Genomic DNA, 16,068 nt, shown 5'->3' with positions numbered 1-16,068 from the left:
CGACTTGCAGTAACTCTCTGTGGTTCTAAATCAATAGTTGTTAAAGTCGTAAGAAAATGTCGGAAACATGAACTTGCTTGACTATGCTGTAGGTCATGTAACTGTCTGTTACATGCAATGTGCTTTGTGGACTTCAACGGACAGAGGTAGCGCTCCGGTTTTGTGATGAAACAAAAGTGTGGTTCAATTTATTCTGTTACTGTGTCTTTTTATTGTCTCGGTCTTAGGCATATGTTTTAACAGGTTCTAGAGAAAACAACAATTATCACAACACATAGGTTGTAAAATGTGTTTTTCCCCCTAGCTTGGCTTCCCTGGTGATTTTACCCACGCACCACTACTGGGCGAGAGTGAGAGAAAGAGAGAACGATAAAGAGCTGAAGAGAGAGAAAGGGACAAAGAAAATAGAAAATAAGGTGTATCTCTGACCCCAAGCACGTTTCATTTTCTACTGGTTTGTGCTTTCATTTATAGTGCCTGTTGTGTGTGTGTGTGTGTGTGTGTGTGTGTGTGTGTGTGTGTGTGTGTGTGTGTGTGTGTGTGTGTGTGTGTGTGTGTGTGTGTGTGTGTGTGTGTGTGTGTGTGTGTGTGTGTGTGTGTGTGTGTGTGTGTGTGTGTGTGTGTGTGTGTACGTGGACGCATACATCTGTGTGTATTTGTGAGTGCCTGTATGTGTTTCACTTGACATGCACCATTTGCAAGGCGTTCTACCCCCCCGTTCCACTTCATTTGAGCAGACATTCTGAGAACAGCAAAATGTCCAGTTAGGCCCTGGCTCTAAATGCACCTTGAAGCACAAAGGAATAAGCTAGGGCTCATTCTCCTCATAGCAAAACAGCCAACACATGATAGCCCGGCCATACACAAATGAAAACAAGGTTGTACAGTAACACAGCTCAGTGGAGGAATATTGACTCCCTGCCTGTCTCCTGTCCATCTCCTACTGTGTGTCTGGGCCACAGAGCCCACCTGTCACCTTCTGTCGCTCTCTGTTTATATTAAGACATAATCAATGGAAGAAGACAAGAGGCCTGGTTAAGTGACTGGTTGAAAGGCTGTTTAGAGGAATTCATTAACATACTGTACTGTACAGTGTATTAGGATGCAACATAGTGCCTATCTCAATTACTGTATATGAGCGTACAAAGCTATCGATCCCGTGACAACGTTCATTCCTACGTGAATATTCAATAGCGCATCGAGGCCAAGTGAAGACAGTTAAGCTGGTGTCTGATATGCAGTTTGAGCTACTCCAGAACGTGGCGTTGCAGTCGAGCTCAGTGCTGCCCCCCTTCATTGAGTAACTTGAGTTCAAGGCAGACCGAGGTACTGTAGGCTACGACTAGCAACTAAATGATCTTTATAACTTATTCTTTGTGCAATTTCAAAATAATTGGTTAAAGGACATACATCTGGTGTATTAGAGGCAATTATAGGTACCATAATTGTCTTAAAAAAATATTTTTACACGAAGATTGACCACAAATATTGCCATTTTCCCATTCACTATAATGGGGGATCCTGTTTTCTTCAAACAATGACTGCAGTACCGCGGTTGGCCTTGAACTTCTGTCGCTTCAATGGAAGTGGGCAGTCCTTTTCCCCTGGCATTTCTATTGTAACTTGAGTAATGTCTTGTTCAAGTTGTAAACGCCTGTGCGGACGGCAGTACATTCAACGTTGTTAAACCGCAAATAATAAAACACAGTTGAGATTTAACTTGAAAAAGCTTGTCCCTCGTCTCCCTGTTGCGTTCAGAATATTTGACGGGGAGAAAAGGCAAATCATCCAAGCAGAACGTAATCCTGTATGGAGAAGGTTGTAGTATTGAGGTTGTAGTTTTCGTCAGATATAAAAGACTTTTATTCAAGAGGTGTTTGAAAATACACCAGTTATAAGGCGTTCGCTAGGTCAATAGCTAGCTTTTTCAGGGAAGCAAACAAAGCTAGCTGTGTTTATGGATGTAACGCAATACAGGAAGTAGTGCCAAACTGTATATGCCAATCTGTCAGTCAATCTCTTTCTCAAAAACAAACTGTGACTCACCCTCTCCCTGCCACTGAAATCTCCATCTCTCTCTCCCAAAACAACTCTTTATTTCTCCAACTCTTTGTTTCTCTACGCACTTCCCCAAAAACAGCATACTGTTAGCCGTTACCATTTATGATACTATGTCATTGAGATCATTTCCTCATCATACAGAACCACCATTATGACACCACCCGACCAACCGTCCAACAGCGCCAAAGCCCGGGCCAAGCTACATCTGTAAAGGCTGCAGCCTGCAGTTGAAGCCTTCCTCAGCGATGTTCTCTTCTGTTCTCTCCTCCTCTCTCTGGGTTGAGAAGCCATCCTTTCTACTCCAGCGCGTCTCTAGGTGGCTTCATTAAAGATCCTATCTAAAATAATCACTTAACCGCGCTATACAAGAGTGCGTGTGTGTGTGTGTGTGTGTGTGTGTCTGTGTGTGTGTGTGTGTGTGTGCGTGTGTGCATGAGTGCGTGCGTGTGTTAGATCCTAACCCATGCAGCTTAACGAATTAATTGAATTAGGCCCATCCTCATCCACTGTTAATAGCATATATAAGCCACCCAGAGACAGAGAGAAAGAAGAGAGAGAGGGATGGGGTGTAGAGAGATGGACGACACTGAGCAAGACACCCCAAAGGTAGAGTAAAGAACACCAAGTTTCAAGTTGCATTTGCATGTACGGGATACACATGTTGTACATCATCCAATGAAATGCTTACTTGCAGGGTCCTTCTCGACAACGCAACAACAATAAGAAATGTCAAAGATAAGAATACGAACATAAAGTAAATGACAGAAAAGGGGATAAAGATTTTAGAAAAGGTATAATAGAGGAAGGCAAAATGTATAGTACAACATGTACACGTGTATTGGAGAAGGGGCGGATGGGGGGCCACTGTATACATGTAGCAGTATAATACGAGTCTGGTAGCAGCAGATGTGTGCTAAGGTGCGGAGAATTAGAGCAGTCCACTTCAAGTGTTCAGCAGTCTGATGGCTTATAGAGAGAAACGGTCTCTGAGCCTGTTGGTATCAGACCTCGTGCTTCGATAGCGTCTGCCTGACGGTAAGGGAGAGAACAGCTCCTGCCTGGGGTGTCTGGGGTCCTTGATGATGACCAGTTTTTTTTGTTTACATATTACTCATGTAAGTGCAAAACCTAACAAAACTCAATGTTCAGAGAACACTAAACACTTAAAGCTGTTGTATGGGTGTGATTTGCAACAGGCGTGGATGGTATGAGAGGAAATCGATGCCTTTAACACCGATTGTAGCTGCCAACTCAATTTCAAATATGAATCAGAGACAGCCCTCACTTGTCTTTGATCGATTCGCATTCTTGCTGGGCTCTGAAATTGCCTCGTTGGACTGGTCCTCTCTACATAATCGTCATCACTAACACCGCTACAAAGTCCGAATTGTGGCTAAACCCCACCCATTTCTACAATTTCTAACCCTAACCTTAACCCTAACCTTAACCAAACTGCTAACATTATGCCTAACACTAACCTTAAATTAAGACTTCAAAGTGATGCTAGCATGGTTATTGTCTGGCCCTGAATGCTGAACACCTGCCAATCAGAGAAGACAGTGGTAACAACACAACCACCTCTTCACCCAGTTGGCCTGCTCACCTGAAATCTGCTTCCTCTCTCTGTTCCTCTCTGCCGCCCGCCGCGCTGTAACTGGTGCCTGATATCTGAGTGTACTGTCTGATTTGTTCTGTTTATTAATTCACTTCCTGGATATTAAAAGACTTCTGATGCGGACATGGAGAGAGGGGGAGAGGGAGGGAGGTGAGGAGCATGGGGGAGAGATGGAGACAAAGGGAGTAATAGAGAGGGGGAGAGAGGAAGGTGAGGAAAAAGAGGGAGAGAGAGAGAGAGATGGGAAAGGGAGGGTGGAGAGACAGAAAGAAGGAAAGAAGGGGAGAGAAATACAGAAAGAGGGATGAAGAGAGAGAGATAAATCGATGAATAAACATGTACAGCTCCAGAGTTCTGTTTACCCAGAGATGAGGGTCAGAGTGTGTTCCACTGTAGTAGGTAGGTGGACTGTATCACCTGTATAGACAGGGGACTATGCCACGATATGTCAGGTAGTTACAGGAAGTCAAGCAGTTAGGCATGTTGACATAGATACTGTGCACACAGCAGAACATCTCTACATCACACACACACGCACACGCACACACACACACACACACACACACAATGACATAAACATGACTGACGCACTGTACACACACAGTACACACACGACAAACGTATGCACACACGTGCGCTAATAACAATTGTTTAAATGAGAAAATGGTAAGAAATAAAATATTGTGAATCATTTATATTTCAAGAACCCCAGTAGGAATGGAAGAAGCCGTCATTATCAGATCCGAGGAAGGAGCAAATATTTGTTTTTCGATTTAAATTATATTCCGTTGTTGTACTGTAGAAATCATTATCAGAATGATCTGAATGGACAGATCATTAAACACATTCACACAAAAGCAGCTCAAGCAGTCTTTATACACTACAGAAAAGAAAAAAACCTTTCCCAAAAGTAATTGCAGTTTTTTAAATCGATAGATGTCTGAGCACACGCTGCACTGGAATCCAATTTCAAATCCTTAAATCTTTATTTAAACAAACAGCTGGAGAACAAAGTAGTGAGGAATCTAATTGTAATACCCCTCACTCCGGGAACCCTCTACAAATTGATATATGATATGTAATATAATATGATATATGACATATGATATAACATGTATCAACGATATGAATAGAGTAAGAAAGGTGTCTGTGCGAGTATGACTCCATATAGGAATGAGATTATGATTCAACACGACACAGGAACATTAGACCCAGGGTTACCACAGAGCGTTACCATAATTATGTCATTGCAACAATAGTCAAAAGTAAAACATCCTCATCTTCCAATTGGAGTCCACTCCGTTCGGGTTCGTGGTCAAATGAACTGTCGCCTCTCCTGTCGTAGTTCAGCCTCTAATTGTCAAAGTCCCATTCTGTGACATGGTTGGTCACATTGCGGGAGCGTGTGGCGCGTGGTGAGCAGAACTGCGCATTTGGGCCACCGTCTGTGACATAATTGGGCATCTACTCCGTCACGTGACTTTGATAGAATCTGACCATTTCTGATGGATGTTTCCGAAACACTCATTTAGTTAATTCATCTGATTTCTTAGATGAAACACGCACATCCCCGACAACATCTAGCATGGGTTAATCTGCAGTCTATTTACACTGCCTGCTGGTTTGCTTTCTCAATCTAGCTCAGTAACCTTGTTCCCCAGGTCTACACCAGTCACCAACCAACCAGCCATTCAGAGGCAAGAATCATGAAAACCAGCAGACACTGAAGCCCTCCAGGCCTAAAGTCAACCAGCCCTATATTAAAGGGAAATGTCATTAGAGTCAACCAGCACTATATTAAAGGGAAATGTCATTAGAGTCAACCAGCACTATATTAAAGGGAAATGTCATTAGAGTCAACCAGCACTATATTAAAGGGAAATGTCACTAGTCAACCAGCCCTATATTAAAGGGAAATGTCATTAGAGTCAACCAGCACTATATTAAAGGGAAATGTCATTAGTCAACCAGCACTATATTAAAGGGAAATGTCATTAGAGTCAACCAGCACTATATTAAAGGGAAATGTCATTAGAGTCAACCAGCACTATATTAAAGGGAAATGTCACTAGTCAACCAGCCCTATATTAAAGGGAAATGTCATTAGAGTCAACCAGCACTATATTAAAGGGAAATGTCATTAGAGTCAACCAGCACTATATTAAAGGGACATGTCACTAGTCAACCAGCCCTATATTAAAGGGAAATGTCATTAGAGTCAACCAGCACTATATTAAAGGGAAATGTCATTAGAGTCAACCAGCACTATATTAAAGGGAAATGTCATTAGAGTCAACCAGCCCTATATTAAAAGGAAATGTCATTAGAGTCAACCAGCCCTATATTAAAGGGAAATGCCATTAGAGTCAACCAGCCCTATATTAAAGGGAAATGTCATTAGAGTCAACCAGCACTATATTAAAGGGAAATGTCACTAGTCAACCAGCCCTATATTAAAGGGAAATGTCATTAGAGTCAACCAGCCCTATATTAAAGGGAAATGTCACTAGTCAACCAGCCCTATATTAAAGGGAAATGTCATTAGAGTCAACCAGCCCTATATTAAAGGGAAATGTCACTAGTCAACCAGCCCTATATTAAAGGGAAATGTCACTAGTCAACCAGCACTATATTAAAGGGAAATGTCACTAGTCAACCAGCCCTATATTAAAGGGAAATGTCACTAGAGTCAACCAGCCCTATATTAAATGGAAATGTAATTAGTCAACCAACCCTACAGTATACTGAAGGGAAATTTCAACATTTTTCATCTTCATATTCATCATACACTGATCCAATGTCAGCCAGCAATGAGTGCAACCTGAGTCCGGCTCCATATTGGGCTTGAGACATACAGATCTAGGATCAGTAAGTAAGGGATGTAACCTGAGGCAGTGTCCCTACCAGGCTCCAGACATACTAACAAGATTCCTGTGACCCCAACAGACTTGACCTCTAACCCCTGACCCTCCCCATGACACTACAGAGTTCCTATGAGCTGTAATCCTAACTAGACCCTAGAGACAAATCGTATTCTATATGACCTCCTATTAGAATGAGTCTATAGTCATGCATAGCCAACCTATACAATGTGTGTAACACCTTCGGCAAGTAACAAACGGTTGTCCATTGAAGCTGCAAATCCTCATAGGGCTAGGCATTCCTTGCAGTGAACTGCACAGATCAGAGGGTTGAGCCCTTGATAAAGGGACAAAGGTGTCTCATTTAGGGAGTTTGCTGACTTCCCTCTCTCCTATCTCTCTATCTCTCTCTCTCTCTCTCTCTCTCTCTCTCTCTATCTCTCTCTGTCATTGCCTGTCTTTCACTCTTCCTCTCTCCTCTGTCAGTCTATTAGTGTCTCTCCCTCTCTCCACTCATTCTCTCCTCAGCATCTCCAGTAGCGACAGCTGCTTCAGTAATGGATGCCGTTTGACAGTGAATAAGCCAATTAGAATGGCAGTGATTTAATTGGCCCCGGACGATTTCACTAAATCCACAAACGAGTCAATTAGTGGGACCGTGAGGGGCCAGGAGGGCAGAAGCAGGACAAGGGGGTTAAGCTGTGACACTGATTCAAGTTATTCAAGTGTTACACATTCTAGAACCACCGTGGTTATCATTTGACTTTGCACTTTGCTGGTCGTCTAAGAACATTTGATTAACTGATTAATTCAAGTTGTTCACCTCCCAATCTTTGATACACATGGACAAAGGCAGAGACAGACACACACACACACAAACACAAACACATACACTGCCTCTCTTCCAGGTCCGGGGATAGCCAAACTGAGGGATTCCTGGCCATACTAACTGGATCACAGGCTGGAAGGAGAATTGGCTGAAATTAGGCCATAATTCAGTGGACACGCAACTGGATTTGTCTCTGGCTGCGTGTCTGCCTAGGTACAGCATGGACACGCAGTGAACACAGTACAATATGAACCTCTGGGCAACTGCAGCACAGGAGCCAGACGTTATACAACATGATACTGCAGGTCAGAGACAGGCTGGGGATTTGAGAGAGCTAGCAACAGTAAGAGGCTTAGGTATACTTAAGCAATAAGGCCTGAGGGGGTGTGGTATTTGGCCAATATACCACGGGAAAAGGCTGTTCTTACACAAGACGCAACGTGGAGTGCCTGGATGCAGCCCTTAGCCATGGTATATTGGCCATGTACCACAAACCCCTGAGGTGCCTTACTGCTATTATAAACTGGTTAACAACGTTATAAGAATAGTACAAATACATGTTTTGTCATACCCGTAGTATACAGTCTGATATACCATGGCTGTCAGCCAATCAGAATTAAGGGCTCGAACCACGAATTTAAAATGGTGAATTTGGTGCAGCCAGTGATACTGCTAGAGTATATGGGTGCATTGAGCAATGTGGAGTGCTGCAGTGGGCTCATAAAAGACACAGCATGGAGAGAAAACTCATACTGCTCTCTGCTATGCCTTCTTATCTATCTCTCTCTCTCTGTCTCGCTCTCCCTGTCTCTCTCTCTTTCTCTCTCTCTGTCTTGCCACCTTTATCTCACTCCCTCTCTCTTTGCCCTTTCTCCAAATTTCCCTATGACCTTATCCTTCTCTTTTTCTATATTTTTTCTCTTTCCCCCCCTCCTCTCTCTTTTACCTGCTTCACTGAGCACACCTCCCTCCCCTCCCCTGCTCCCTGCAGTTCCCAACCACAGATCCATCCCTGTCTCTGGTCCCCTGGCAAGGTAATGAGACATTAAAGAACGATAGCCTACGTCCGCTTAAGAGCTATGTCCTTGCTCAATCTACCAAAACACTCCTCGCACGCACGTACGAGCACACACACACACACGCACACACACAGACACACACATTTGAGGGAATTGTACGGATTTTTACAGACATGAGTGCTGAACATGTATTTATTTTAGATAATACGGTCCACCATACACTCGATTCATCCAATGGCTTTTTGTGAGGCACTGGACCGATGCAACAGAATAGAAACAGATGACTGTGTGTTCATACTCTTAAACAAAGGCTAATGCAGCTGTGTAGTCACCACCTGTCAAGCCCTGGGCACAGTAAACACAGACTGGCCTCAGGTACTGCCATCACCCGCACACACACTGGCACTGCAGCCAGAAACACACAACACACAGTAACCAGCTGATTGACACATTGGCAAAACAAAGAGGTGAGGCTTCTATTATGAGTCAACAGAATGGTTTCTGGTTGTGGATGGGAGCTTGGCTGTGTTTCAGTGAGGTTAGTGTGTGTGTGCGTGTGTGTGTGTGTTTGAGTGGGTGTGAGAGAAGGTTGCTTTTCTTCACTGAGTTTCTTTGTCTCAGGCCTAGCTCATTAACAGAAAGGCCAAGACACGCACACATACACAGAAAGAACAAGCCACTCCTACTGCGTCAGCCATTAGCTCAGTGGAGAGTGTGAACCAGTAATTGCATTTTGTTATTGATATCATTCAATCTGACAGTGGGGACATGCAACTACACAAATTACACACAATGAGGTGTGGCAATCTATTCCTCTCCCTCTTTCTCTCAGCCACTATTTTCTCTCCATCCCTCCCCTACTCCACATGCAATTACAGAATAAAGTAATCAGAACACAACAGGCCTTCCAATCAAATTAATTGAGAGACTCGTATAGACAAACTGTCAGGCAATAGGCTCAATAATGAACAAAACAAACCAATCAAATAGAGAAATATCATCTCTTGACCTATGAGTAATTGAGCCTTGTGAAATCCATCATGTTAACTATGACGCTGACACTCCACGTTTGTGTTCATGAGCCGAATGGACTTCAACGGCGCTGTGATCAAAGTATCAGACGTGGGTTTTAGCGCTCCATTTGATTACCACTTTAGAGGCTGATTCACACCCGTGAACTGTTGGCAAGGAAAGTAACAGAAATGCTAGAGCACGCAATGCTGAAGAGAGGCGCAGCGCTTCGTTTCAGCACCATGGAGAGCGCACAGTACTGCACTACCATGTGTCTGCTCCGCTTCAGCACCGCGGAGAGCGCAATTCAACTGCTATGCTTGCGGCTCTGATTCCCCACAGCGCGCCACTCTCTTTTTCAACACCATGGAGAGCGCACAATAGGCTACAACTGCACAGCGCAGGTGGGAGTAAACGGCAAACGCGTCAATGAACCGTAGCCCGAGGACTCATATTAATGAATGGGTGTACACATCAACAGCAACACGGTGACATAATATGCCTCTTGCACAGGTTAGACTGCAGCTCTGCAGCCACTTTTCAAACTGAGTATGGCTAAATTGAATCAACTGTAAGCTAAATAAGAGAGGAGCAACCAAAAGAGAATATAAGACCACTGTGCTTATGTGTGTGGGGTGTGTGTGGGGGGGGAAGAGATATGCTGTGTGAGAGAAATCTATTGCAGCATATTCTGATTTAAATTTTAAATCTTGTCATTGATCTCTCTCTGCTCCTCGCATGTGTTCTATGTATAGCTCTCTTCATTTGACAATGTTGAAGAGGTGTGAATCTTAATGATGAGAACTGCTGCAGTGCTTAGGATATGATGACATCATAGGCCTACAGTTTGGCCTGTGAATAAGGTAAATGCCTCTGAGGCCTTTGAATGTGAATGTTGTGTGAATGCCCTAAACCGTTCACTTGAGGGTGCTTCATGTAAATTGGGATTTAGGCAGACATTTACCCAACTGTCCATTCACACTGCAGCTGCATGGAGAGAACGCAAAGGAGAGCACAACAGCAAACCAATGCTGCTGATTTAGGGTCGAAAACATAACCCCTGAGCATTAGATCACACATCTGCACTGTATGGTAAACTGGATCGGCACCTACCCCAGAGTTGTCATCGTGACGATGGTGTACCAGAAGGCGGCCGGGATGCTGGTGAACTTGCTGGCTGAGGAGCCCTTCTCGGCGTAGAACATGACAGTGGCGAAGATGATGATGGCCATGGTGAGGGAGAAGAGCAGGAAGCCCAGCTCCGAGGCGCAGCTCTTCAGCGTGTAGCCCAGGATGCGCAGCCCCGCAGAGTGGCGGGAGAATTTGAAAATCCTGAAAACCCGGAAGACCCTCAGGGTGACGAAGGCCCCGCTGACGTCCTCGTTGTCCGTCATGACCAGGCCGATGTAATAGGGCATAATGGCCACCACATCGATGACACTCATCACGCTCTTGATGAAGTTCCAGCGGCTGGGCGCCGCCATTAGACGCAGCAGGTACTCCACGGTGAAGATCATGACGCAGGCCGTATCCAGACAGAAAAATGCCAAGGCGTACCGCTCCCCGCACGAGACCTGTTTGACCCGATTTGGCAAAGTCCCGCACGGGACCGTCTCCACCACGTTGGCCATCACGGAAACAGCAATGAAGAAGCCGGTGACATAATAAAACACCAGGGCCATGGTGCTCGTGTGGGGGTTCTCGAAGGCCCGCCACATGGTTTCTCGGAATGTCATATCCGGCGGGACCATATCGTTCTGGTTCTCGCTGTCCTCGTCATCCTGGATTCTCTCCTGGTTCTCCCGCCGCCGGTCCTTGTACTCTTCATAGCAGCAGTCCCCTATGATTTCCGGTATGATCCCAAAGAAGGCCAGCTCCTCATCGTAGGCCGAGATGCACTCCTGGCGCGGGTAGTGCAGCTTCCCGGTACGATAGAAGTTCAGAATGTGTCTGAAAATATCCGGGTCACGATCGAAAAAGTATTCGTTTGTCTCCTCATGGAAGAAGAATTCCCGCTCCGTGCTGCCCAGTAAAGTGTCCGGGTACCGCTCCAATGTATTCCGCCACGTCTGGAACTTCTGACCGCTGACATTGAGCAAGATGAGCCCGTCCTGTTTTCGCCGGTTGTCAGGTGGAGGCGTCGGCATGGGCGCACTGGCTACCGGCATCCATCCTATAGCAGCCGCCCGGGCGAATGGTAACCACGCCGCCACTCCCGCTGCCATGGTGACCCACAATGTGCGACCCGGTCCCGGTGAAGAGCTCTCGACGCTCCGGTGGGCGATCACAGAACCACAGCGCGGCGAGAGGACATCTGGAAAGGCAACCCAAACATTAGCCTACTCATATGGCTACACTGTAACAAATCATACATGGCTGATATGAATATATCGTCCACTTGCTGTTCATTCTGTTTGCTTCTGAAACTCAATAAATAATAACATCTAAATGCATTGCACAGACATGTCCCACGTATATCCCTACTGTCGTCGATAGTGAATATAAATCGTGAGAGCGAGAATGGTTCTAGTATCAGTGACTCCGCCGAACCAATATTTAGCAGTATAACATACATGATTTAACGGCAATAGTCTGGAAATTGAAAGCACATACAACAAACTAATAATATAGCCCACTCACCTCTGCGTAAAAGCGACTGGTTTGAAAAATAAAGATTTCCGTTCTCTTTCTAATATAAAACAATTATCTCTGCACACAGAAGTATGCAGAATATTCTCCCCTTGGAAAAGTGGTTGAAACGAACCAGCAACAAGTTCAACACGGGGGTAATTCCGTGCTCCAAACACCGGGAAAGACTTGGCTCCAATCATACAAGGACATTCTCGAGCTCTTTCTCTTGCCAAACAACACTTTGAAGATCAGCTCGCGTCTCCGGCGTCTGTATCCTTCCTAGAGCTCGAGTTTTTCACTGTGATCCTCTTCGGAGACCAATGACTGTATGGGCCGAGTCCACACCGACAACTGTGCTCTGTGTTCGCAGCTGAATCGCGAAAGGACATAAAATCACATATACACACACTGACACACACGCGCTCACCACATACACACACAAATACACAAGTGTGCCACCACCATATCCACAAGCTGCCGCTCCAGCTCAAAATGTCACCAGCGGAGGCAACCGTTGAATAATTATATAATAACCACTAGAGAGAGAAGGGGAATCAAACCGAATTCGCGGAATCGTCTAAGGAGAGAAACAAATGGGAGTATGAAAGTTGTTGGCTCAGCTGCCTCTCTCCGCCACTCTCGCTGTTGTGCAGCTGCGCGGAAGAACCAAGTTCCTCTCCCCAGTTCGTTGGGGGCGTGTCACGCGCTCCGGGCATCCTTTAACTTCGGTGTAATCAAATGGAGCGCTCCTCCTTGATGCCTTGTGGATACCCCGTTATGCACGACCGTGTCATCATTAACCAAATATCTTTCTGAAACGGACACTGTACAGGCGGTCAGTCCCGGAGGCAGTGTGAAATTATACCAAACCGTACTGACAGAGTAGTATCACATCAAAGCAACAGCCTACAGTACGTAGTACATAAAATGAGCTTCGACTGAAAGTGTATTTGCGGTGGTTGCTAATACACAGGCCGTTGTTCCAGCCTCCTTCTCTCTTGGCACTGTCACTGATGCTCAGCCGGAGCACCGCTAGATGGAGACAGTTTTCAGGTGAGAGGGGAGCCCACGGAGCCGAGGGCGGAGTGGAGAGCACCGCAGTCGGGGTATCTGTTCTCCCATCAGCTCTCAGCAGATGTCGTCGGAGTCTTTATAGACGTCATCAACGTGATGGATGTATGTCATTGTCTAGCGCAGTGAGCATTGACCCCCACCCGACAGCACTCATCCCTGGAGAAGAAACTCAAACCCCAGAGGAAAATCTGTAAGGCGGCATGTAGCCTAGCGATGTGCCCTTGAGCAAGGCACTTAACCATACTTTGCTCCAGGGGTGCAGTACTACTATGGCTAACCCTGTAAAACAACACATGATGTATGTGACAGTAAAACGTCTCTTTAGTCCACTGGGGCCCTTTAAGGTCATGCAGGCCACTCCATAGTAATCTTCCATTACTATAATAAGCCCGTCTGTGTTGAAGTAATTGACACAAATGAGTTATGCTTCAACCCTGGGATACATATTATTCTTCCATAAAGACCTATCTCTCATCACAGAGACCACGGGCGACCCCCTCGTTCAAAGGGAAACATGGACATCATTGGGCCAAAGGAGGGCACGCAGTGGGTGATATCACGTGACACGCATTCCAAGGTTGGAATCATGTTGGCACTTGCATAATAAAATGGGCACACAGGTTTGACCTGAACCCGATAGTGAAATAACTGAATTTATTGCCATCCTCGATGCAGCGCATGAACACTAAAATGACTTGGTGATACTGACATGGCATTGTTCATTAATTTCCCGATGTCAGTCGTGCAGAGCGGGTATTTGGTTCTGTTGGTAATAGGGTCATAGATAAAACATCCACATCAAATTTAAAAAACTATATTGATCAAATAACATGGAAAACATGTTATCATCCAGATGTGTGGGTCTTACCAGTATTGCCTTAGACCTACTCTCACTACTTACCGCGAGCCTCAATGCAACTGTAACTTAAGCCTCTGAAAACAAAAATGGCGACAGTCACCCAAATACAGTGGCGTGTATTCATGGATGCCAAGGGAAGCAAAACAATGGACCAAAAAAATAATAAGTACATTTAAAAAAAAGTATATTTAGTCTCTCTGTGTTTCATAATATTCCTTCAGTTCGCAAGAGGCTGAACGTATCTCACACGAGAAAGTATCAGGGTGAGCGATACCCCTCTGTCTCTCTACGTGTAGGCCATCTATCTGATGCTGTCTGATCCAAACGGGTATGATGTTGTTGCCATCCGTACTGTAGCATGGAATGCAAAGGAAGCCAGCGAGCATTTGGCCTCCCTTTATAAATAAACGTTTAATAATAATACATTTGCCCATCAGCCTTGAGCTAAACTGAGCGAGCTCAACTGTGAATGGTCCTGGCGCACCAAAAAAAGTGTAATGGGAAGCCAGCTTGGATTTTGGCATCAGTTCTGTCAAATCCCATTGAGAGCTACATCATTGACAGAAACAACTTGAATTGTTGCATCTCGTTGTGTTGCAGGCCTCTGGTGGCTAGCTAGCTAGCTACAATTGTCCCTGGATGGAGATAGGGATGTGGATTTGTGGTTTTACTTAATTCTCTGTACTGGCCAATGATTATAATGGCGATTCTGATCGAATCATTAATTCATACATTGTGCCTCTGGCCTGAAAGGATGGCAGTTCAATATGTAGCTAGACGCAGACAGCTAATGTTAACTATCTAACATTGCCCATGAATGGAAGTTAGGCTAGTGAACAAGAAGTTTTGCCAGATAGTCTAGGACAACCAAAAATAAAAGTGCGCACTGTATGACAGAGTGATAGACCATTTCATCAACATGAAAGAGAGGAAGAGGGCATTGTCATTTCTTTACAAGTAGGGTGAGTCAACATGTTTTTCTACTTGATGAACGCTCACACACGCACACAAACATCATAAAGGATGTTTAGTTTTTTTAGTTTTTTTTTTCTAAACTGAACGACCACCTCTCTGGAACATAGAGTCTTCTAGAAGATAAGCCAGGAAATCTTGTTTGGTTGAACACACACACACACACACACACACACACACACACAAGAGTCAGCACCATGGACAGCCACATCATATTTACAATACATTGATTGGACTAAATCGTTTTTGGTACTCTTTTAGTTGTCACTGTATTAGACTAAGAAGATGTGTTTTGTTGATGTTGAAATGGTTGAAATGGTGCTGGAATAGTGGAGGCAGCTCCTGTTGTCTTTGCGACTTGCAGTAACTCTCTGTGGTTCTAAATCAATAGTTGTTAATTAAGTTGTCCGAAAATGTTGGAAAGATTAACTTGCTTGACCATGCAGTAGGTCATGTAACTGTCTGTTACATGCAATGTGCTTTGTGGACTTCAACAGACAGAGGTTGCTATCCGGTTTTGTGATGAAGCAAAGGTGTGGTTGAATTTATTCTTCCACTGTGTCTTATTGTCTCGGCCTTTAGGCCTATGAAGTAACAGGTTATAGAGCAAACAACGCAATTATCACAAGGCATAGGTTGTAAAAATAAAATAAAAATGTGTGTGGGGGGGCTTGCCTACCCCAGTGATTTTACCCACGCAACACTATTGCCAAAATGCTCCCCACACCACGCTGGACTGAGGCTCTCTCACACCCCCTTTGCCAAGCTTACTTAGCTCGCCAGCCAGGATGGCTGTGCCCCTCCGGTTCTACAAAACGGTACGTCTAATGAATTATCTGGCATGCGTCCTCTTGATACCAGCCAATTTCAACATAACACCCGATTGTACATTGTCACGTTTTGAAAATATATGAGAGAGAGAGAGAGAGAGAGAGAGAGAGAGAGAGAGAGAGAGAGAGAGAGAGAGAGAGAGAGGGGGAAATTATTGAGTAGCCCTGGCTGTGCAGATATTGTGCTAAGTGGAATCCAAATGGACCTTGGAGAGCACAACAAAATGTATTTGGCTTCTGCAAAAGCCACAGAGGGACAGTGGGATAGGCAAGCCTCTAACTCCCTGTTTAAAAGGCTACGTTTCT

The 16,068-nt window shown here is 44.8% G+C and overlaps 1 protein-coding gene across 1 annotated transcript in view; it reads right to left on the bottom strand.

The window, feature by feature from the left end:
• Positions 1 to 12,672, bottom strand: part of LOC135515934 (potassium voltage-gated channel subfamily D member 2-like) — a 171,657-nt gene extending 158,985 nt beyond the window's left edge. The window contains exons 1-2 of the mRNA XM_064939810.1: positions 12,037 to 12,672; positions 10,510 to 11,710 (exon numbers count right to left, since the gene is read on the bottom strand). Of these exons, the coding sequence (XP_064795882.1) occupies positions 10,510 to 11,621 (1,112 nt within the window). The 5' untranslated portion in view covers positions 11,622 to 11,710; positions 12,037 to 12,672. The remainder of the gene's footprint in view (positions 1 to 10,509; positions 11,711 to 12,036) is intronic.
• Between the last annotated feature and the right edge of the window lie 3,396 nt (positions 12,673 to 16,068).

Source organism: Oncorhynchus masou, chromosome 27 (genome assembly GCF_036934945.1).
Source record: "Oncorhynchus masou masou isolate Uvic2021 chromosome 27, UVic_Omas_1.1, whole genome shotgun sequence".
Classification (NCBI taxonomy): Eukaryota; Metazoa; Chordata; class Actinopteri; order Salmoniformes; family Salmonidae; genus Oncorhynchus; species Oncorhynchus masou.
Note: the sequence above shows the minus strand (reverse complement) of the source record. Positions and strands in the feature narration are given on the sequence as shown.